The 22,283-nt window shown below is 37.8% G+C and overlaps 1 protein-coding gene across 1 annotated transcript in view; it reads right to left on the reverse strand.

Moving 5' to 3' along the window:
* Window positions 1-22,283, reverse strand: part of WDHD1 (WD repeat and HMG-box DNA binding protein 1) — a 56,820-nt gene that overhangs the window by 8,570 nt on the left and 25,967 nt on the right. Inside the window, exons 13-21 of the mRNA XM_024734739.1 lie at window positions 21,449-21,633; window positions 18,528-18,769; window positions 16,029-16,166; window positions 14,256-14,412; window positions 5,069-5,183; window positions 4,081-4,212; window positions 1,578-1,801; window positions 1,375-1,493; window positions 1,128-1,184 (exon numbers count right to left, since the gene is read on the reverse strand). Coding sequence (XP_024590507.1) covers window positions 1,128-1,184; window positions 1,375-1,493; window positions 1,578-1,801; window positions 4,081-4,212; window positions 5,069-5,183; window positions 14,256-14,412; window positions 16,029-16,166; window positions 18,528-18,769; window positions 21,449-21,633 — 1,369 coding nt within the window. The remainder of the gene's footprint in view (window positions 1-1,127; window positions 1,185-1,374; window positions 1,494-1,577; window positions 1,802-4,080; window positions 4,213-5,068; window positions 5,184-14,255; window positions 14,413-16,028; window positions 16,167-18,527; window positions 18,770-21,448; window positions 21,634-22,283) is intronic.

The following is a 22,283-nucleotide window of genomic DNA, read 5'->3' on the forward strand; positions in this document are numbered from 1 at the left end:
CTGCAAGGTCTGGCTCCTGCTCATTGCTCCAAAACCATTCAGCACCACTTTCTCTTTGCTCTCTGTGCTCTTCAAGCCTCTCTTATAGTCTTCACACATGCTGTTCCTTAAGCCCACATGCATTTCTTCTGCTTCTGCTCCCACCCACCTTTGCATGGCTGACTCATTCATCCTTTAGATCTCTGCTTAAACATTCCACATGGCAGCTTCCCTGGTGGCGCAGTGGTTAAGAATCTGCCTGCCAATGCAGGGGACACGGGTTACAGCCCTGGTCTGGGAAGATCCCCCATGCTGCAGAGCAACTAAGCCCCTGCGCCACAACTACTAAGCCCGTGTGCCACATCGACTGAAGCCCGTGGGCCTAGAGCCCGTACTCCACCGCGATAAGAAGCCCGCGCGCCACAATGAAGAGCAGCCCCCGCTCGCCGCAACTAGAGAAAGCCCACGCACAGCAATGAAGACCCAGTGCAGCCAAAAATAAATTTAAAAAATAAAATAGGGCTTCCCTGGTGGCGCAGTGGTTGAGAGTCCACCTGCCGATGCAGGGGACGTGGGTTCGTGCCCCAGTCCGGGAAGATCCCACATGCCGCGGAGCGGCTGGGCCCGTGAGCCATGGCTGCTGAGCCTGCGTGTCCGGAGCCTGTGCTCCACAACGGGAGAGGCCACAACAGTGAGAGGCCCGCGTACCACAAATAAATAAATAAAATAAAATAAAATAAATAAACATTCCATGAGGCCTTCCTTGGGGTCCCAAACCATCCCCCACCACTGACTAGATTACAGCCACCTGTCATATGCTCTTTTAATAATCTGTACACATGTAAAAGTATGCTAAAATCAAACATATATATGTACACTTTTAAAAGCCAGCTGGTACTATAATGTTTATGCAGGGATCAAACATACATGTCTACTTGACCACTGTAGCCCCCCACCCCAGGCAAATACTAGACACAAAATAGGCATTTAATAAGTATTTGTTAAATGACCACTGTTTCACAAACATTTCTGATTAAAAACAACAACAACAAAGCAGGCCCTGAAGAGTAAGGTGTATTTGAGTAGATGTATCACTGTAAAGACTACTTCAAAATTTTCTCGATATTACAAAATCCAAATTTTCTTACCTGACTTAATAGCTGGCATATCAGAGGAATTTACACTTTTGAAAAACGGGTTTTCTCCTACAGAATAATTAAGATAAAACAACACAATGTAAATGGGAAGATAAAGTCATCTTCTGTAATCAACAATCAGACAGGAAAGACGTCTTGAAAAAGTATGGGTATTCAATATCCCTCAGCCAAGTAAAAGGGGAGAAGTCACACACATGACACATCTCATCTTTAAACTGCCTTAAAAATGTTATCTTACCATGTTCATGTATTTCTGGTTTTTCTTCTATATCATCAGCTTCTCCAGTATCCTCTGAATCCTCTTCAACTTGATTTCTGAGCCTTGGCTGACTCCACTCTGTAGGAGTATTACTGTAACTAAAAGACAATGATATTATTCAATAAAGGGCTATAAAAAGACCAAGTCAATATTCAGGATGGTAAAACTCAAACATTTCTTACCCAGCATTCAACTTTTTTTTGAAATTCTCTTCTTCTTCTTCCTCTTCTTCAGCTTGGGTGGCTGCCGATTCTGCTGCTTTCTCTACAGCCAGTTCACTAAGTCTCTGGGCCAATATTAATCTCCGAGAACGAGAAGCATATTTAATGGCTAAATTCACAGCATTTTGAGTCATTAGATCAGCAAGTTCCACACAACGAAATTCCCGCTCCAGTTTACAAGAAAGCTAAAGGAAAAAAAGGGGGGGAAAAGTCAAATTATGTTGAGTAAAACTTTTTAAAAATAAAAGAATGATACTACTAGTAGAACTGAGAAAAGTTTTCTAGATATTGTATCCCTGATTCTAAGAGGCACATTTTTACACATTTTAACATCTCTCTCTGAAGTTGAGAACCATCTTACAATTGACGGTGAGTCAGTTTAAATGGCAGCATTTCTTTCTGTCTTAGTGACTTAAATAAGTAAAATACTGGTGCATTTTACAATCAACAATGAAATATGACATATCATTTCAAGTTATTGATTGCAAGGAGTAAGAGATTTATTTAAAAATTCAAAAATGGTTCTCCTAAATTTGTTTTCCTGCCCATTCCACCACCTGCACTCACAAAACAGGGTAGCAAATTGAAAGAAAGAATAAATTGTAAATGATTTGTTATTACTTTGCGTAGAATTGGCACACAAATGCTACTAAGTGAATGTGGGTGGGCAAACAGATTTACCCATTAGCTTTTTTTTTTTTTTTTTTTTTTCTTTGCGGTATGCGGGCCTCTCACTGTTGTGGCCTCTCCCGTTGCAGAGCACAGGCTCCGGACGCACAGGCTCAGAGGCCACGGCTCACAGGCCCAGCCGCTCCGCGGCATGTGGGATCCTCCCGGACCGGGGCACGAACCCGTGTCCCCTGCACTGGCAGGTGGACTCTCAACCACTGCACCCCCAGGGAAGCCCCCCCATTAGCTTTTTAAGTATGATTGTCTATGATCTCTAACCACCAGAAACAGTTATACAACTTCCAAATTAGCAAACAACCTCCTTTTTCTTGCTCTATTTTTTATGCTTACAATATAAAACGAAAAACATTCATTTATCATGACTTTTTCTTTTGGTATGAATTTTGACGACTCAAAGTGAGGCAACTGAAGTACAATGTGAGGAAAACTAATATTTCGAAGACTACTAAAGGTCTCATAATTCACAGAAGTATTACTTTGTTACTTAGACATGTCAAGTCTGATACATCAGCATAGACGCTTTAGATATTTACCTGCATGTCCTTCTCAAGTTTTCCAGAATCACTTATCTGTAAGCAGTACTTCTCAATCAGGGTGGTACTCTGCCTCAGAGGGCATTTGGAAATCAAAGTAGTATGGTTTTCCCAGTAATTAGGTGGAACTATGGGCATTTGCCTGGGGGCAGGAATGCTAAAGAACTAACAGGATGCTACTAGCACCCTGCTGAGGAACGCTGCACTCCAGCGGAAAAGCTCCTCTACGGCTAAATGGTAAATAAATCAAACATGTTTCCTTACATACGCTGTAGAAAATAAAAAGGTTACTAGTTCATGTTGGTGTACAAATGGGACTTTGTGAATGGAACAAAACTTACTCTATAGTAAACTAAATTTCTTTAATACTAAATGCAAGGCAGTGTTGCATAGAGGTGACAGCAGTGAATATCACCTTTTGGAGACAAGTTACAATAAGCTCTGTGGTCTCAGATATCACTTTGCCCTCAGAAGTTTTTTCCCTCAACTTTAAAATGGCAAGTCTGGGCCGTTTACTCTCTTAGGAAATACTGAGGTGCACTATGTATCAGACACTACATCAGTGCCTGGCATACATTAGTGAACAGGACATGGTCACTGCCCTCAAGGTGTTTACAGTCTAGTCCAAGAAGAGCACAGAAGAAATTACATTATACTTCACCTCATAAGCCAACCTGGAATGAGGACACACACTTATGAATCTTATGTTTCAAAAAGTTTTTTATCTCTAAAGATAAATGTATTTAAATATCCAGGGGACCAAACCTGGTCACTGGCTACAGACAAACTTTTACCTAAGAGGATAACAAAAGGCAGGCATGTCTAAAAGCCTGATCAAAGTTCTTAAGACTGCTCAGCCTGCAGACCTAAAAGTCTACACTCAAACTTTATTTGCTGCACATGATAAGAGCAGGAGCTAGAGCCAGTCCTCAAACTTTATTAATAAGCATCTGAATCACCTACAGCGCCTATTAAAACACAGACCAGTCGGCAAAAACAAAACAGGGAGGTAGCACCAGAAGAGTTTATTTCTTCCTATGATCTTAGATACAAGGCAATGTCGTAAATATTTTATATGCAACGTGAACTGGGAAACAGAACTTTTAAGGGAGAAAAACACCACCAGATACAACTTAGGAATTCTAGGTTGTGGAACCTGGTGCTAATTCACATACCATTAAGAAATTCAACCTAGAGAAAAAAAATTAACTTTTCTTCCCCACTATACTTATTTTACTCACCGCAAGCATTTTCATTAAAAGTTCCTGTTGTTCTTTTATTGCTTGATTTTTAGTGCTCTCTTCATATTCATAACCATTTTTAGCTAAATAGTCAAGGTGGTTGTGAAACATAACTGAACGCCAGTACTGTTCCTGCAAAAGTGGAAAAACTGCTTAGAGCCAACTATCAGTCGAATACCACGCAAGTGTTAAACATTTATCATATGATACCAGTTTCTGAATAAAATATTTTCTGAAATATTCCTTTCTACAGCTTATTTTACAATTCTAATGTGATATTATGGCTTGACTTTATCTTCTATCCTTAAAAAAAAAAAAACAGGGAAATACAGTGACCCTTGAACAATGTAGCAGGTAGAGGTGCCTACCCTCTGTGTAGTTGAAAATCTGCATATAACTTATAGTCAGCCCTCCATATATATGCGGTTCCTCCATATCTGAGGTTCGGCATCCTCAGATTCAACCAATCTTGCATGGTGCTGTACTGTAGTATTTACTACTGAAAAAAACCCACGTATAAATGGACCCACACAGTTCAAACCCATGTTCTTCAAGGGTCAACTGTATATAGCATTTTAAAGTTTCCTAGCTATCATAGTTGATGCTCAGAGAACTTAGTAAACTCGATTTTTATAAGCTGATTTGCTTCTTGTTTAGAATAACTAACTGCAAGATATCGAATGACTTTTGATGATGCAGGGCTAGGAGTAAGGTGCCTAAGGGTACAAAATTCATGAAGGCATTGTCCTCTTAGGCACTTGTCCAAGCCCGAGAGTGAGCGCCTTACCCTAGTGAGGCCCTGACAGTCACACCCATTTACCTCTTAGACAAAGTCCCTGGAAGCAGCCCTCCTCCCTCACAGCTACTGCTATTTCTTTAATTATAAAGTAATGAATACTCAACACTGGTCATCAGAATAATTCTAAATGCCTGTGTCACAGGCAGGGTATTATCAAACTCAGAGTGTCAAGGTAAGATTTGTGCATACCTCCATTTGTCCTTTCTCTGTGGCAGTCTGACAGTAAGGAAGCTTAAAGGGTAATACAGCTACAGCAGGGCGTGGAAGGGTGGGAGGAAATCGAGAACCTTTGCAAGGAATACACCTGTCAGGAAAGAAACAGTCTCACCATAAAAACTTTCCAAAATATCATAAAAACTGCTACATTATAAATTTTCCAAAAGTTAGTAACTTCGAATAATAATATTCCAATAGCTGGCTTAATAATATACAAAAGATTCCTCTTTTAAAAAAGTACTTTAGGCCTGATTAAGTATCAAAATTATCCCTCCACGTACTTCAAAAATCCCTCCTCACATCAGCTTTATTAAATTAACAATCACTAAAAGTGAAATCAGCTCTTTTCAGATTTTCCTTAGCAAAATGCCCACTTCCAAAATACAGAAATTGTGCCATAAACACTTGTAATGGGATCCATGTTATAAAACAGATTGCCCTAAGATAAAATGCTGATAAAGCATATTCACTTTCATTCTTCAGTTTGGAAATATTGGTACTGTTGGTAGAAAGTGTCATATAAGAGAAAAAGAGGGTGAAATGTCCATTAAGTGTTTATTATTAGATATTGGTGAGAGTGAAGCAGAAAATCTATTATCATTATAAAAAGGTTATACTGTATATCTGCTCTGCTAAATGAAGGGTTGCCATATGTGGTAATAGTTCAGTTGGCAAGGACTTTTCTGACTAGAATATGTAAGGCACTCATATATGCCCATCAGGATGAGTACTAATGCAATTTATGAATTAAAAAGTATCCATTCATCAGAGTGATTTATATATGCAGAATACTCTTTTAATGTATTTACTCCAAATTATTTATAAGAAAAACATAACTGCACACTCTAAGTACTACAGACAAATTTTCTAATTTTCATGAAGTCATTTAAAAAACATAGACCCTTGTTCAATGCTTACTAACAGCCATCCGGTAATACAGCCTTTTAATCAGGGCTTTAAGTTATGACTTTCTTGAAGGAAAATACCAGGTAGAAATTAGGCCCTTAGGTTTAAAATTTTTTTCATAAATATCTTCTAATATTATCAAATGTCCACTAGAATAGTTAAAAAATAAATAAGTGGCATTACCCAGGAATATTACATAGGCTCCCTTTCTTGTAAGATTTAAATACTCCCTTTCCTTCTTTTTGTGAAAATATAATAAAAACAAACATGTTTTTAGAGTTCCAATATTTTTTAACATAAATCCTCATTTCTTTCTACCTCCTCCCCTTTTATGATTTCACATAAATCAGTGGTTTTCACCACATAGTATGAGGTGGCAATGTGAATACTGAGCGTTTGAAAAACGTCTTGTAGTAATTCTGTTATGCACCTATTCACAAAACCATTTTAGTCATGCAAAACGGAAGACAGAACATGTGCATTCAGAAAGGACGAGTGCAATTACGTATGCATATATGTACATTAACAAAACTAGGAGGAACACTGGGAGTAATCTTAATTGCCTTAACATTCTTTTTTCTATAAAGTGACTTAGACTCTGTTTAAAAACATTTTACAACTCTAATACTTTATTTAGTCATAGTAAGCAAATATCATAAAGAAAAATTGATAAGGATTTTTCTAATAGCTTTTTTAAAGCCACATTTACATCAAAGCAGAGCACCAATTCACACTTCTTATCCTTTTCTTAGCTTTAAAGACCTGAAGTAAAATGACCTTTTCTCTGTTAGATAGCTCTTTCATGGAAGAAGAGGAAAAAAACAAACTCATTTGACTGCTAATTTGATGGGTTTTGCCTACAATGAATGAGTTTCCTGGAAACTGTGGCTAAACCATTTGGAGGATAAAATGTGAAAAAATAAACCACAGTTTACTAAGGAGACAAAATTACTTCAATTCCTTTCCAAACAAACCAAAAAATTTGTTCTCTTATATTACAGAGTTGAAAAATATCAAACTGGAGAAAACGGGGGCCAATGTCCAGAATAAGTTTCTAAGAGTTAGTGAGTTTTGCTTGTCGTCTGTGTTGCATGGGACTCTTTTCAGTGTTCGAGGGGATTTAACTCTTTTAGAGCACTGACTCAGGAGTAGATAATGATTTTACCACCCAACTCTTCCAGGCTGCTGGCCCAATTTATCTTCATGTAGCACAGGACATGTAGTCAGTACTTTTAGCAAATGCTTATTAAATGAACATAACTTGCAAAAAAAAGTCTGTTTTCAAGTGCATTAAATAACTCTTAAGAGTTTTTAAAAACCAAAGAGAATGCCTGACATGAAGTGCCTGCATAAAATATCGTTAAGTAAATATGTTCTAATATCAAAAAATAAAGCAGAATAAGGTAAAAAACTAAACTAAACTAAAGAGAAAAGGAATACTGATGTTTGTAGAAAGCAAATTAGATTGTGGCACGAAAATTAGTAAACTCTCAGTTATGTATTAACCAGTGGTGACAATTAAAAAAATCTTCAGAGGAAACCATAAAGACAATTTCTGCTAAACTGAAGTTCATTTCAAACAGAGGTAGGAAATCAGATACGCTACACATCAGTAATTAAAGGCAGGTGTTTTGTACTGATTCAAATGAATTAAAAAAAATTATTTTTAACAAAATGTATCTCCTCACCAAAAAGAAAGCATAAATACTGCTGAATCTGGGTTAGAAAATGTATTTTAAATGTAAAGATTATAGAAACATAATCATTAACCATGAAATACAAGGCTAAATGCCTTAAAGTAGTGACGGTAAGAAAACTACTGTTGTTATTAACAACTGACATTCAATGAACACTCACTAAGGGCCAGGCACGGTTCTAAGTACTCCTACATCACTTCATCTTCACAGTAGTTCTGTGAGATGGGTACCAGCTTCATCCTGGTTTTAGAAATGAGGAAACAGAGGCACAGAGAGTCTAAATGTCATGGCCAGGGCTATACAGTGAGCATTTCAGCCAGGATACTGCAGCAGGCTCCAGCGCTGGACCATTATGAAATGCTGCCTTTCCAGAGAAGCAAGTGGTTTGCTATCTTTACCACAAACACTGAGAGCAAACGGAAGCGTGAGATTTAAATAAATATAAGAATGAATTTCTTTTTTTTTTTTTTTTCGGTACACGGGCCTCTCACTGTTGTGGCCTCTCCCGGTGCGGAGCACAGGCTCTGGACGCACAGGCTCAGCGGCCATGGCTCACAGGCCTAGCCGCTCCGCGACATGTGGGATCTTCCCAGACCGGGGCATGAACCCGTGTCCCCTGCATCAGCAGGTGGACTCTCAACCACTGTGCCACCAGGGAAGCCCAAGAATGAATTTCTTGATAGCAAGGATAATTAAGTCTCATTAAACACAGCAGCAGGCTACTAAAGATGGTTGTACGGTTTTCTTCCTGGGCTTTCACGGACCTCTCTATCAATAGAAAGGAAATTAATCATCCTCTACATGTGACTAAATGTAAGGAAAGCTGGTATGAGAAGCACAGTAGGCCATACTGAGAAATGTAACTTCCAATCTTTGAAAAACATTCTTATTCAAGTTGATTCTTCCAGAATAAAGCCAGGAAAAAACGAAAAACATTCTGATCAATTTATCATGGTATATACAAGTACATATATTTTTCAGCATTATCTTCTCAGTGTTTCAAATGTCAGCTGTATGAGATTCCCCTCAGTAATTCAATTATTCCCCTAGAATAAGCCAGTCCTTAAGGGATACGTTTATTCTTTCAATCTATTTATCAACTCAACTTCCACTGTTCCTGTATTTCAACAGAGAAAATATAGGAACTTTTTTGCTACTAACTGGCTGTGTGATCCCAAGTTACTTAATCTTTTTGGGCCTCAGTTTTCTCACCTGTAAAAATTGGGGAAAAGGACCAGGAGTAAAGGCAGAGCACAGGAACTAGACCAAAAGAAACTGGTGGTTCTCATTTTTTTATCCCTGTAGGGCTGCTGAGCTATTGCAAAATGACCATGCATTCACAAGGGCACCATGAACTGTCTGCAGAATGAATAAGAGTTTCCACTTTATGTACTAGAATTTTCACATGCATGTACATGATGTAACTTATAATACAAATTTAGGTTCAAATATAATCTTTAGGTCTATAGAAACTTCCTGCTATTATGGATTTTCTCTATCAACTGATACTCACTGTACAAGCTGCTACCATTTGTAGTTCATGAAATGCTTTGACATATAAAAGGACTCTTATGCTTAAAAATGTCAGGAGCCACTGGCCTAGACAATTTCTAAAATCCTTCCAAGTCTAAAAACTGTAATTTAGAGTCCATTATTTTTTTTATCCCATGTTGAAAATTTTTTTAATTAATTATTTATTTTTGGCTGCGTTGGGTCTTCGTTACTGCACGCAGGCTTTCTCTAGTTGTGGTGAGCAGGGGCTACTCTTTGTTGTGGTGCACGGGCTTCCCATTGCGGTGGCTTCTCCTGCTGCAGAGCACGGGCTCTAGGCATGCAGGCTTCAGTAGTTGTGGCTCACGGGCTTCAGAGCACAGGCTCAGTAGCTGTGGCACATGGGCTTAGGTGCTCCGTGGCATGTGGGATCTTCCCGGGCCATGGCTTGAACCCATGTCCCCTGCACTGGCAGGCGGATTCTTAACCACTGAGCCACCAGGGAAGCCCTCCCATGTTGAATTTAAGTTAAATGTTACCAGCTGTAATTATCATGTCTTTTAATGAGAGTTAAAACTCTTCACAGATCTTAACTATAAAGCAAGTAAGAAAAAAAAGCCAGCTGTACAAATTATTAGGGGGTATAAAAATTGAACTTGATAAAATAGTTTTAATATTAAATGAAAAACCAAAATTATTCATTGCAAATGAATAACTTCATGTACTTCCTTAAGATAATATTAACAAACAAAATGAATCATGTTACTTGAATAAACATTAGATGGAACAGTAAAAATCCTTCTAGGTTAAAAACTAAACCTCTGATTAAGATAAAATATGAATTCTTTCATTCAAGTTACTAAAAACTTGATTCCTGGAAACAGACATGTAAAAATATCCCTGAGAACAACCTACACTCTAAGAACTGTTAGAAACAGTTAACTAGGGACTTCCCCGGTGGTGCAGTGGTTAAGAATCTGCCTGCCACTACAGGGAACACGGGTTTGAGCCCTGGTCCTGGAAGATCCCACATGCAGCAGAGCAACTAAGCCCGTGCACCACAACTGCTGAGCCTGTGCTCTAGAGCCCGTGAGCCACAACTACTGAAGCCCAAGTGCCTAGAGCCTGTGTTCTGCAACAAGAGAAGCCACCACAGTGAGAAGCCTGTGAAGTGCAACGAAGAGTAGCCCCCGCTTGCCCCAACTAGAGAAAAGCCCGTGTGCAGCAACAGAGACCCAATGCAGCCAAAACTTAATTAATTAGAATTTTTAAAAAGTTTAATAAATTCCTTCTGATACTAAATATGTCAATAATGGACTATCTGGAGACTTTGAAAACACACGACATACAGAAATAATAACGAGCAATTCCTCTATGATTTTCTACTAAGCTCAATTTCACATTCTTTAAGAAGACTATGTCTTCTCAAACATCCACACTGCCAACCAATGCCTTCAAAAATACCCTCTATCTTGCTTCAAAATCTGCCACCAAAACAGAAGGCATCAGACAAGAATTCCTGTCACCTTTCATCCACTAAATCTATCTGCATTTGCACCTATCTTCTTCCCTCTCATTACACCTGATAAAATATCTTTAAAAAAATCATATAGGGCTTCCCTGGTGGTGCAATGGTTGAGAGTCCACCTGCCAATGCAGGGGACACGGGTTCGTGCCCTGGTCCGGCAAGATCCCACATGCCGCGGAGTGGCTGGGCCCGTGAGCCATGGCCGCTGAGCCTGCACGTCCGGAGCCTGGGCGCCGCAACGGGAAAAGCCACAACAGTGAGAGGCCCGCGTACCGCAAAAAAAAAAAAAATCACGTATATATACCACATCTTCTTTATCCATCCAGCAGTTGATGGACACTTAGGTTGCTTCCGTAACTTGACAACTGTGTAAATAACGCTGCTACGAACACGGGGATGCACGAATCTTGTCCACTTAAGTGTTTTTGGTTTTCTTCAGATATATACCCAGCAGTGGAATTTCTGGGTCATTTCTGGGTTTATTTTTAGCTTTTTAAGAAACTTCCATACTGTTCTCCACAGTGGCTGTACCAATTTACATTCCCACCAACAGTATATGTGGGTTCCCTTTTCTCCACACCCTTGCCAACATTTATTATATGTGTTCTTTTCCATGGATTATACTTCAAATAGCAAGTACTAGTTTTTCAGAAGGATAAATCCTAAAGACAGATTCACTGGGTCAAAGGGCATATGCATTTCTAATTCTGATAGTTCTTGACAAATTGCCTTCCACAGGGATTGTGACCAACTTACACTCTTGTCAGCAATACATAAACGTGGTTATTTCCCCACAGCCTCACCAGCTAAGAGTGTTATCAAATTTTCAGATTTTTCTAATTTAACAGGTAAAAAGAGAAATCTCTTTTTAGTTCTGATTTGTGTTTAATCTTACTTCAAGTGACATCAATCATCTTTTCATATATTTGAAAGCCATTTTAATTTCACTTTCTGATTATTGCTTCTTGAAATAGTCTCCACTTATAGTTTCTATGACATGACCCTCTTCAGGCGATTTTTCTCTTAATTGCTTAGCTAATCTTCCTTTTTCTCATTCAAAAGCTTCTACTCCAATAACTGACCTCTAAATGCTGGAATTTCTTTGGGGTTGGACTGATACCTTTTGTCTCTTTCTTCTCATTTATTACTATAACTTTATATACCTTCTATAATCTGATGATTCCCAAATGTATATAACCAGCCAAAATTTCTGAGTTTGAATCATATATTCCAATACCTTCCTTTTTTTTCTTTTTAAACTTAAGCATTTTCTCTTTCTTTTTTTTTTTTAATTAATTTATTTTTGGTCATTTTGGGTCTTCGTTGCTGCGAGCGGGCTTTTCTCTGGTTGTGGTGAGCGGGGGCTACTCTTTGTTGTGGTGCGCGGGCTTCTCATTGCGGAGGCTTCTCTTGTTGCGGAGCACGGGCTCTAGGTGCGTGGGCTTCAGTAGGTGTGGCATGCAGGCTCAATAGTTGTAGCTGGCGGGCTCTAGAGCGCAGGCTCAGTAGTTGTGGCGCACGGCCTTAGTTGCTCTGTGGCACATGGGATCTTCCCAGACCAGGGCCCAAACCCATGTCTCCTGCATTGGCAGGCAGATTCTTAACCACTGCTTCACCAGGGAAGCCCCCAATACCTTCTTGATATCTTCCTTTGGATATTGTGCAGGCTTAACACACCCCAGAGAGTATTCATTTTTATCTTCCTTATTTCTATAAATGGTACAACTCTTTATCTAGTAGCTTTAACTAGAAATGTAGGTGTCATTGATTCTTCTCTCATTCCCAACCCCCGAACTACCAGCAAATCCTGTTTCTATCTTGAATCTGCTTCTCTTCATTTCCACTTGCCCACACTAGTTCCAGCCTATTCCGAATGACAGAGTAAGTCCTAATCCTTGTGACAACTAAAAACAATACCCCACATTTCTAAACATCCCCAGAAGAGTGGAAAAATCCCTGGTTGAAAAATTGGTCTCCCTGCTTCCAGTCCTACCCTTGCCAATCCATTTACCACATACATTTTTCTTTTTATAGTATAAATCAGATTATATCATTCCCCTGGATAAAACACTTGAATGACTTCTTGTTAAACTTCAAAGAAAATCCAAACTTCTCTATCATGGCCTATAATGCAGCCTATGTCTAACTTACTGATACCAACTTGGATTTATATTCCCTGCTACCTCTTGCTTCTTTGTACTCCAGCCATGTTTACATCCTTTTAATTCCTCAAACACACCAAGTTCTTTCTGAACTCACAGCCTTTGTACATGCTGTTTACTCTTCATGGATTGCTTTTCAATCCATTCTTCCATAACAGACCCCCTTAGCCACCAGGTCTCATTCTAAATACTACCTCCATCAAGAGTCTTCTATGACTGGGACTTCCCTGGTGGCGCAGTGGTTAAGAATCCACCTGCCAATTCAGGGAACACGGGTTCGAGCCCTGGTCCAGGAAGATCTCACATGCTGCGGAGCAACTAAGCCTGTGCACTATAACTACTGAGCCTGCGCTCTAGAGCCCGCAAGCCACAACTACTGAGCCATGTGCCACAGCTACTGAGCCCACAAGCCTAGAGCCTGTGCACCACAACGAAGTGTAGCCCCCACTTACTATAACTGGAGAAAGCTCGTGCACAGCAACGAAGACCCAATGCAGCCAAAAATAAATAAATAAATACATAAATTTATTTTTAAAAAAACGAGTCTTCTATGACCATACTATCTAGAAAATGCTCTTCTGTTATTCTTTATCATGGGTCTGCTCAGATTAATGGGTAGTATTTATTCTAAGTAGTAATTAATATTTAGTTGTTTCTGTTATCTGTCTCCCCAATCAGACTATAAGCTCCATGAAAGCACAGACTTCTTTGTTCACCAAGTATCTGTCCAATGTCACTGACAGTCTTTTAGACCAAGAAGATATCTGGTGTCAAAAAAGAGGTAAATACTCAACACAATACTGAATAGAGACTATATGTACTGAGAATTCTACACTTGCAGTCAACTACTAAATTTCTACTAGCCCACTCCCCTATAACAATAATTAAGCTAAAAATCTCAAAAAGCAACTAAATTATATATTCAATTCTAAATCAAAGTTTAAAATATAAAGCTATAATAAAAGATGAAATGTGATGTTTACCCAAAACTCCCCTCCCTATCTGGCTGAAATAATGCTAGTCACACTAATAAACTTGTTTTCTTTTCCTTTTTTTAGGCCATGCAGCTCGGCTTGCGGGATCTTAGTTCTCTGACCAGGGATTAAAACCATGCCCCCTGCAGTGGAAGCGCAGAGTCCTAACCACTGGACCTCCAGGGAATTCCCTTAGTTTCTATTTTGCTCAATAGGTTCCAAGTCAAGCAACTGGTTGAAAACTTCAAAGTGAATGTAAACAAATTCCTAATTTAATGAATACGGAAAGCAAGTAAATGAGCTAAGGTTAAAGATTTTTAAAATACCTTTAAAGATAAGCATAATAAAGAATTTCAAAGTACTTTTTAAAAAGAGTCAACTAAGCATTTTCTAATAGCCCACCTCAGTTGCTGGGGATTTTCATGGATACCAACCACCCAGTAGTGATCAGATTTTCCTTTGCAGTGTTCTCTTGTGTTACATACAGGAGTCCATGTATGACCAAGTCCTCTGTTAAACATTCGAACAATGCCTTCTGAATCCACATAAAATGGGGTACCTATATACCAACAGAAAAACAAATCACCTGGAAACATAGCTAAGTACTTGTTAAATAAATCCTTTTTCAAATACACACACCAATCAATCAACTTTCAATTCAAAAGCAAAACAAAAAACAAACAAAAAAAACCCAACCAAACAAAAAAAAACCTCCCCAAAACCCAAAGGCAAATAATCCAAGATTATTTCCCATAAAATTTCACTAACCACATAAAGACCTAACTGAATCAAAGGAAAAAAAAATTGCATGTGATGTGACTAAAATTTATGCAAAAAAAAGAGGAAAAAAAACCCTGATCAATTCAGAGAAAACTATGCCACCTGCTGGAATACAGCAGTTTTTCAAAGCCAATTTCAGTAAAGAAGTTAAAATTGAATCTGAAGTTTCCTTGGTCAGGAGAGACTTGGAAAAATGAGGAGAACCTAATGCAAGGTGGTGATGTAGAGAAATCTGTCTTTAGTACTCTTCTTCCTCCCCCCTCTCTTGGCCTTGTCACTGTTCTGTTCCCCATTCCCCACTGTTCTGCTCCTAGACTTACCTAGGAAACAAGTAAGCATCCCTGTTTCCCACCTACTCTGCTCCCATTTCAGGAAGTACATGGCAAATTCCCTAATTATCCTTTTTTTCTCTGTGACTTCACACCCCTCTTACTCTGCAAACAGCAGTTTCCTCAGGGTCTAGATCTGATTGGTAACTGGGAGTAAAAAATAAAGCTATATGAATGGAAGTTATTAATGGTCACATTATTAAAGCATAAGCGACTAATTAATATCCCAGTAGAAAACATATACAGAAATGGTTGGGTTTTTTTAAAGACAAACTGGAGTTTCCAATGATGTAATTAAAGGGCATGAATCTCCAATAATAGAAATATTTAAGCCAGAAGACAGGGTTAACAAGTGCCTTAAAATAAGGTACTCCTCAGTGTCCTTCAAATCATCTGTCATAACCCACTGTTAAGTGAGTCTACAACAGCACACTGTTCAACAGAAATATCATGTGGGCCACAAATGTAATTTTTAATTTCCTCCTGCCACATGACAAAAGGGGGGAAAAAAGTGAAGTTAATATTTTATTAAATCCAATATATCCAAAATATTATCATTTTAACATGTAATCAATATAAAAGAATTATTGAAATTTTTTACATTTTTAAAATTTCATACTAAGCCTTCAAAATTTGGAGAGTATTTTATAGTTATAGCACATCTCAACTCAAATTAGCCACTTTTCAAGTGCTCTATATATAGCCACATGTGGTTAGTGGTTACTGTAGTGGAAATCAGTAGAAAATTCTGATTTTCACGTAGAATCTGCTAAAAAAGCCAAAACTTGAACACTGATTTGTATCTCCTTTTTGCTAGCTAATAAACTTTCAGAAAAATTTATTTCCCTCTTTGTAAGTTTTCTAATCAGAATTCTGATGAAGAAGAGATCTTGTACATAAAACAGTGGCTACCTCGCCTGGAAATTCCAGTTTCCAGTTCTGCCAATATATTAAAATAAATAAATTTAAACATAGACAATTTATCTTTAAGCAAATTAATTAGGAATAAATAATGAAGCAATTTTCTTCTTGAGAAATGACTTTAATATAAATGAATTTATCTTGCCTTCAGCTGAAAAGCCAAGCCATACAAGGTAGGATTTCCTCGTAAGAGGAAGAGGATCACCATGTAAAATTTGTTTTTTCTTTTTCCCCAGCTCCAGCAGTTGAACTCCAAGGCACTGATCCCCATCAAATCCTGTACCTAGTGAGAAAATGTAAATATAAATCAGGTATCAAAGGTTATTTAGCTATGATGTAGTTTAAATTATTTTCTCTGAATTGAATTTTATTTTGTGATAAATTCCTAAATTAGCAGTACTTTTTATAGATAATCCACTTACCTGAGGCACCATTCAGGCATTAGAAGCAGAATAGTATGCTACATGGACTATTTATATAAAGTGTTTATAAGTGGTAATTCATTCACTCAAGAAGTATTTAAAGAGAGCTTACTTTGTACCAGGTACTGAGGCTACAATGGTAAACAAGACAAAGTCAGCATTCTCATGAAACTCATATTCAGGTAGGAAAGGAAAAACTAATTTAAAAAGAAAGAAAATACTAAGTGTCATGATCAAAGATTAAAATACTAATGTGATACCGAGTGTCAGACTGAGTGGCTACTTTAGATTGGACAGACAAAAGTGGCCTTTTGAGAAAGTGAAATTTAAACTGAGATATGATTTGCAAGTTGGAGTCAGCCATCCAAACGACAGGGGGAGGGGCACTACAGTAGACAGGGAAAAGCTAATGAAAAGGGCCTAAGTTGGGAACAAGCTTGGTGAGTTTGAAGAACACAAAGAAGCCAGTAGGGCCAGAACCAGTAACAAGAAAAAAAAGTGGTAAGAGATGAGGTTGAAGAGGCAGGCAAAGGTCAGATCATGTAGGACCTTGCCACCTGGGATAACAAGTTTGGTTTTTTTTTTTTTTTGTGGTACGCGGGCCTCTCACTGTTGTGGCCTCTCCCGTTGCGCGGCACAGGCTCCGGATGCGCAGGCTCAGCGGCCATGGCTCATGGGCCCAGCCACTCCACAGCATGTGGGATCTTCCCGGACCAGGGCACGAACCCGTGTCCCCTGCATCGGCAGGTGGACTCTCAACCACTGCGCCACCAGGGAAGCCCAACAAGTTTGATTTTTATTCTAAAGCAATAGGAAGACATCAGAGGATTCTGAGCAGAATGTTTTTAAAAAATCAACTAGGCTGCTATGTGGAGAATGGATTGTGGCAACAAGAATTGAAGCTGAAAAGCTAGTTAGGAGGTTATTCCAACAGTCCAAGAGATGATGTCTGGGTTGCACTGGGGGTTTAGTGGAGATAAAAAGAGACAGATGTGCAATGCGGTGTGTGAACTGACATGATAATGACTTTGCTGACAAAGTCAGCAATGTGGGGATGTGAGGGAAAGAAAGGATAACTCTTAACATTTCTGGCTTGAGTAGCTAGATTGATAGTATGCCGTTTACTGAAATGGAAAAACTAAGAAGCAAGTTTGGAGGGAAAAAGAAAGCCCAAAGGCTTTATTGTGACCAAGTTAATATGAGATAAATATCAAAACTCTACATAGAGATTTCAAGTCAGCAATTCGATATTAAGTCTGGAGACACAAGGAGGGGGTAGCGCTGGTGATATTAATTTAGAAGTCATGAACATATAGATGTATTAAAGCCATGGGTGTTAATGAGATATCCCAAAGTAGTTTCTCAAACTGCATTTTTTGACCTGTGAGTCATGAAATCAATCCAGAGTTACAACCAGAATTTAAAGAAAAATGAAATCAAAGAGTAAATATTGTCCATGAGACTTTCATTCTAGTTATATCTGCATTACAGTTAGTTAGTTATCTCTGATATATTCTATATCTATTGCTGTATAGAATAGCAACATAGAATATATTTCTCACTAGGGCTAAGCAGTCGAAAGACTAATAGCTCCTGACCTAGTGAAAGGAAGAGAAGGGGGCTGTGACTGTGCCCTGGAGTACTCCAGCTAAGAGGGGGGCATAGGAATAGGAGCCAGCAAAGGAGCTGAAAGAGTTATCAGCTCCTAAGGAAAAAAAATGGGAGTGACATCACGGAAGCCAAGGGAAGAAAAGTATTTCTGGTGGAATTATTTAAATAAATAAGCTTAAAAAGATCATCGGTAACCTTAATAAAACCAGTCTTAGCACAGCGATGGGGACTGAGGACAGAATATGAAGTGAGGAAAAGGAGGTAACAACTTTTTAAGTCACATTCAAAGTTGCTTTGGTCCTTCACACAAGGAATTAGTTTATTTTTTGAGGCATTTAAACTCTGATAATTCTTATAAGATATAGACATGGAAGCAATTAACCAAACTACCTTAGAATTCTTTCTATAGTACAGTTTTTCTATAAATAAAATGTTTTCATTTTCATTGCTATTAGTGAATACAACAAAATTCTGTACAAAGATTATACTGATTCAAATACTAAAATAAATGCAAAAGGAGATACAATCCAAAACAGAGAGAAAAAAAGCTTAAGTAATTTCCATTTTACTTCAGGTCATGGTAAAACTATAAAATAGTAGAAAAAATCTACCTCTGTGATAAACAATGACAAGCTGTTCTCCATGTCCTGCCACTGACACAACAGGCCCAGGGAGACTGAAGACCTCTTTCTGAACACCTCCAATGGTAAACAAGCGAAGGAGCAAGGCGCTAGTGGCAGCAGCAGCCCATCCCTGACCAAGACATATGGCTTCAATATTTTCATCCTGAGGCATGTCTACTATCCACTCTTTGCTTGAATCCCATGAACTAAAGTGCAGGCAGTGAAGCTTGCTAAAAGTTAAAACAAGACAGAAATAATCAAACTTTCACATTTGATATTTTATACATATATATGACTAATCATTACACCCAGTAACAATCAAAGAGTTTATTTTTCTATTACACACAAATAATACAAAAATGGCTTTAAGAAAGTAATTATGAAATATCCTTAAAATGAACTATGTTAAAACCATTAATAGTCATGTTACTGAAGAATATTTAAAGATACAGGAAAATGCTCACAATATAATGTTAAATGAAAAAAAGCAGGATAAAATCAGCAGAGTGTGATCCTAGGCTGCAGATACACACAAAAATCAACCAAATTTTTAAAAAGGAAGGAAGCATCAAAATGTTAGGCAAGAGTCCTCCCTTTGCAAAAAAGAAAATTCAATATGGGAAAGCAAAGAGAAAAAGAAAAAAAAATCATAATCCCACCAGCAAGATTACCAACCACTGCTAACAATCTGATTTGTGTTTCCAGTCTTTTTTCTTTGCATATTTACATACATGCAAGTTATTATGAAACTTAAGCTTCAAAACGTAGATACCATAGTATTTAGAATCAGAGGCAGTACTGACTTCCTAAACAGTAATTTAAAATTCAAATTTAAAATAAAGAGAGAGGGCTTCCCTAGTGGCGCAGTGGTTGAGAGTCCGCCTGCCGATGCAGGGGACAAAAGAGAGATGAGGGACTTCCTTGGTGGTCTAGTGGGTAAGACTCCGCGCTCCCAATGCAGGGGGCTTGGGTTCCATCCCTGGCTGGGTAACTAGATCCAGCATGCATGCCACAACTAAGAAGTCCGTGTGCTGCAACTAAAAGATCCTGCATGCCGCAACAAAGACCCAGTGCAGCCAAAATAAATAAATAAATAAAAATAAAATAAAGGGGAATGGGAATTCCCTAGCAGTCCAGTGGTTAAGATTCCGCGTTTTCACTACTGAGGATGCGGGTCAATTCCTGGTCAGGGAACTAAGATCCCCCAAGCCACGCAAGCTCAGCCGGAAAAGAAAAAGGGTGTGTGTGGGGGGGTGGACCTAGACATTATCATGTTAATTGAAGTAAATCAGAAAGAGAAAGACAAATATCATATGGTATCACTTATATGTGGAATCTAAAATACAACACAAATGAACATATCCAAGAAACAGAAACAGACTCACAGACATAGAGAACGGACTTGTGGTTGCCAAGCACACAATATTGTAAATCAACTACACTTCAATAAAATACTTAAAAAATAAAATAAAATAAATAAAAGGATAACATTGTATATGACTCTGAAATAATGTATCTAGGAAAACAAAGAGAAGAACAATGATCAGTCAGGAAACCATAACAATCTTAACAATCTGAAATCAAAATTGCACATGGAGCCAAGGGGGAAGGGGGATGTGAGGGGATGGATTGGGAGTCTGGGGTTAGTAGATGCAAACTATTATACACAGAATTGGATAAACACTGAGGTCCAACTGTATAGCACAGGAAACTATATATCCTGTGATAAACCATAATGGAAAAGAATATAAAAAAGAATGTATACATATGTATAGCTAAATCACTTTGCTATACAGCAGAAACTAACATAACATTGTAAAACAACTATACTTCCATTTAAAAAAATTGCCATGGAAATAAATGTTCTAATTATGTAAGATATTCTGAGTTAGAGACACTGAGTCAACAGTGATTATTTTAGTAAACTGATTTAACTCAATAATAAAGTATTGAGTTGATTTTACAATGTATAAATTAGGAAACCAATTAAAATATTAAAATGACCCAATTTGGTGTTTCTCAGGCTTTAATGCATACTCTATCACCTGAGGATCTTGTTAAAATGCAGATTCTGACTCAGAAGGTCTGGGTTTGGGCCTGTGATTCTGTGTTTTCAACATGCTCCCACGTGACCCACGCCCCTAGTTTGTGGACCATAATTTGAGCAGCGAGGAACTAATATATCCAGTCAGAAGGATTTTAATTTCAAATCACCTGGGAGTTAGTAAAATCTATGATCAAGTGTATAAGCACTATGATCAGCTGAAAAAATTAACAGGGCAAACTGGCTGAAATAACAAAGCTGAATAAAATATTTTTTCTTCTTTAAAAAAAAATACAGATTCTGCATCCACTGCTTTTCCATCATAATTTTCTTATCTCTATATCTACCTACCTACCTAGCAACCAACCAATATATCTAAGTTAAAGTTTTTTAAGTTAAAAAGTCAAAATGATAAATAGTACTAATAACATTTTTAGTGTGTTTTTCCTTTTTTTTTTTTAAAGAGAAGTTTCAAATCTAATCTATAGTGACAAAACCCACATCAGTAGTTGTCCAAGGCTGGGATTAGATTAACTGTTAATTGTTAACAGTACTTATTATATCTGAGAGTAGAATTCTGGGGGGAATTTTCATTTTCTAAAAATTCTGTACTACTTAAGCTTGCTTGTTTACAATTAATCCGTGTATTACTCTTATGTAAGAAGGGGTCAAATAAGCAAAAACAGACATATGTTCTGAGGTATTACGGGTGTGCTGCTATTTGTACTAAACTCTTCCTTCTGAAATTCCATATTATAAAAGACATAATTTTGTTTTTTGTCTTACAAACTTTTTGTACTGAATTTCAACATTTTAGTACAACAGTTCAACAGTAACAAATTCTTCCTAATAATCTTGAATTTACCTTGCTAGTTCATCAGTGCTTTCACATGCCAACAAAACAGCTTCATGGGAAAGATCCGCTACTGTATAATTCAAAGTGTTTGCTAAGTGTGTTGCATGGTGTATGGAGGTATCATGGAACTCCACATCTATGGCATTGTCTTGCTCATCATTATAGCAGCGAATAATTCCAAGAGAGTTCCACACCTACAAACATGTAAGGTGAAATACAAGTCTGAGAAAGAGTAAAGTTCTTAGAATCAATAGACTAAAATAGTACAAATTAACAAATAATGTAGTCTCTATCAGGGATTAAGTTATGGGAGCAACCACAGCTTACTTACCTCTAAATAGTTTCAGGTAACAGTAGTAAGATCGGAGCAACAATTACTAATTATTCTCTTCCTCATGAGAAGAAGGTACATATATACTTATTTATTAGCAAATGGAATATTTTACCTAATATTTTAAAAAATTATATTACTGTTAAGACTAAATACAATTCACCTTTGGACAACTGAACCATTAAATTCATCAAACAAAACATTTCAAAAATGTATTTACTTACAAATATGACTGCATATTTCCTTTGGTCCAACTAACTGGTTTACAGTTGTGGCATAAATATATACATTTTAAGGCAGCACAGGACTTCCCTCGTGGCTCAGTGGTTAAGAATCCGCCTGCCAATGCAGGGGACACGGGTTTGAGCCCTGGTAGCTCGCTGCATCTAGAGAAAGCCTGCTCGCAGCAGCGAAGACCCAACACAGCCAAAACCAAATAAAAATAAATAAAAATAAAATAATAAATAAATAATAAAAAATATTATAAAATATTATAAATTATAATAAATAAAA

This window comes from Neophocaena asiaeorientalis, unplaced genomic scaffold (genome assembly GCF_003031525.2).
Source record: "Neophocaena asiaeorientalis asiaeorientalis breed wild unplaced genomic scaffold, Neophocaena_asiaeorientalis_V1.1 scaffold547, whole genome shotgun sequence".
NCBI lineage: Eukaryota > Metazoa > Chordata > Mammalia > Artiodactyla > Phocoenidae > Neophocaena > Neophocaena asiaeorientalis.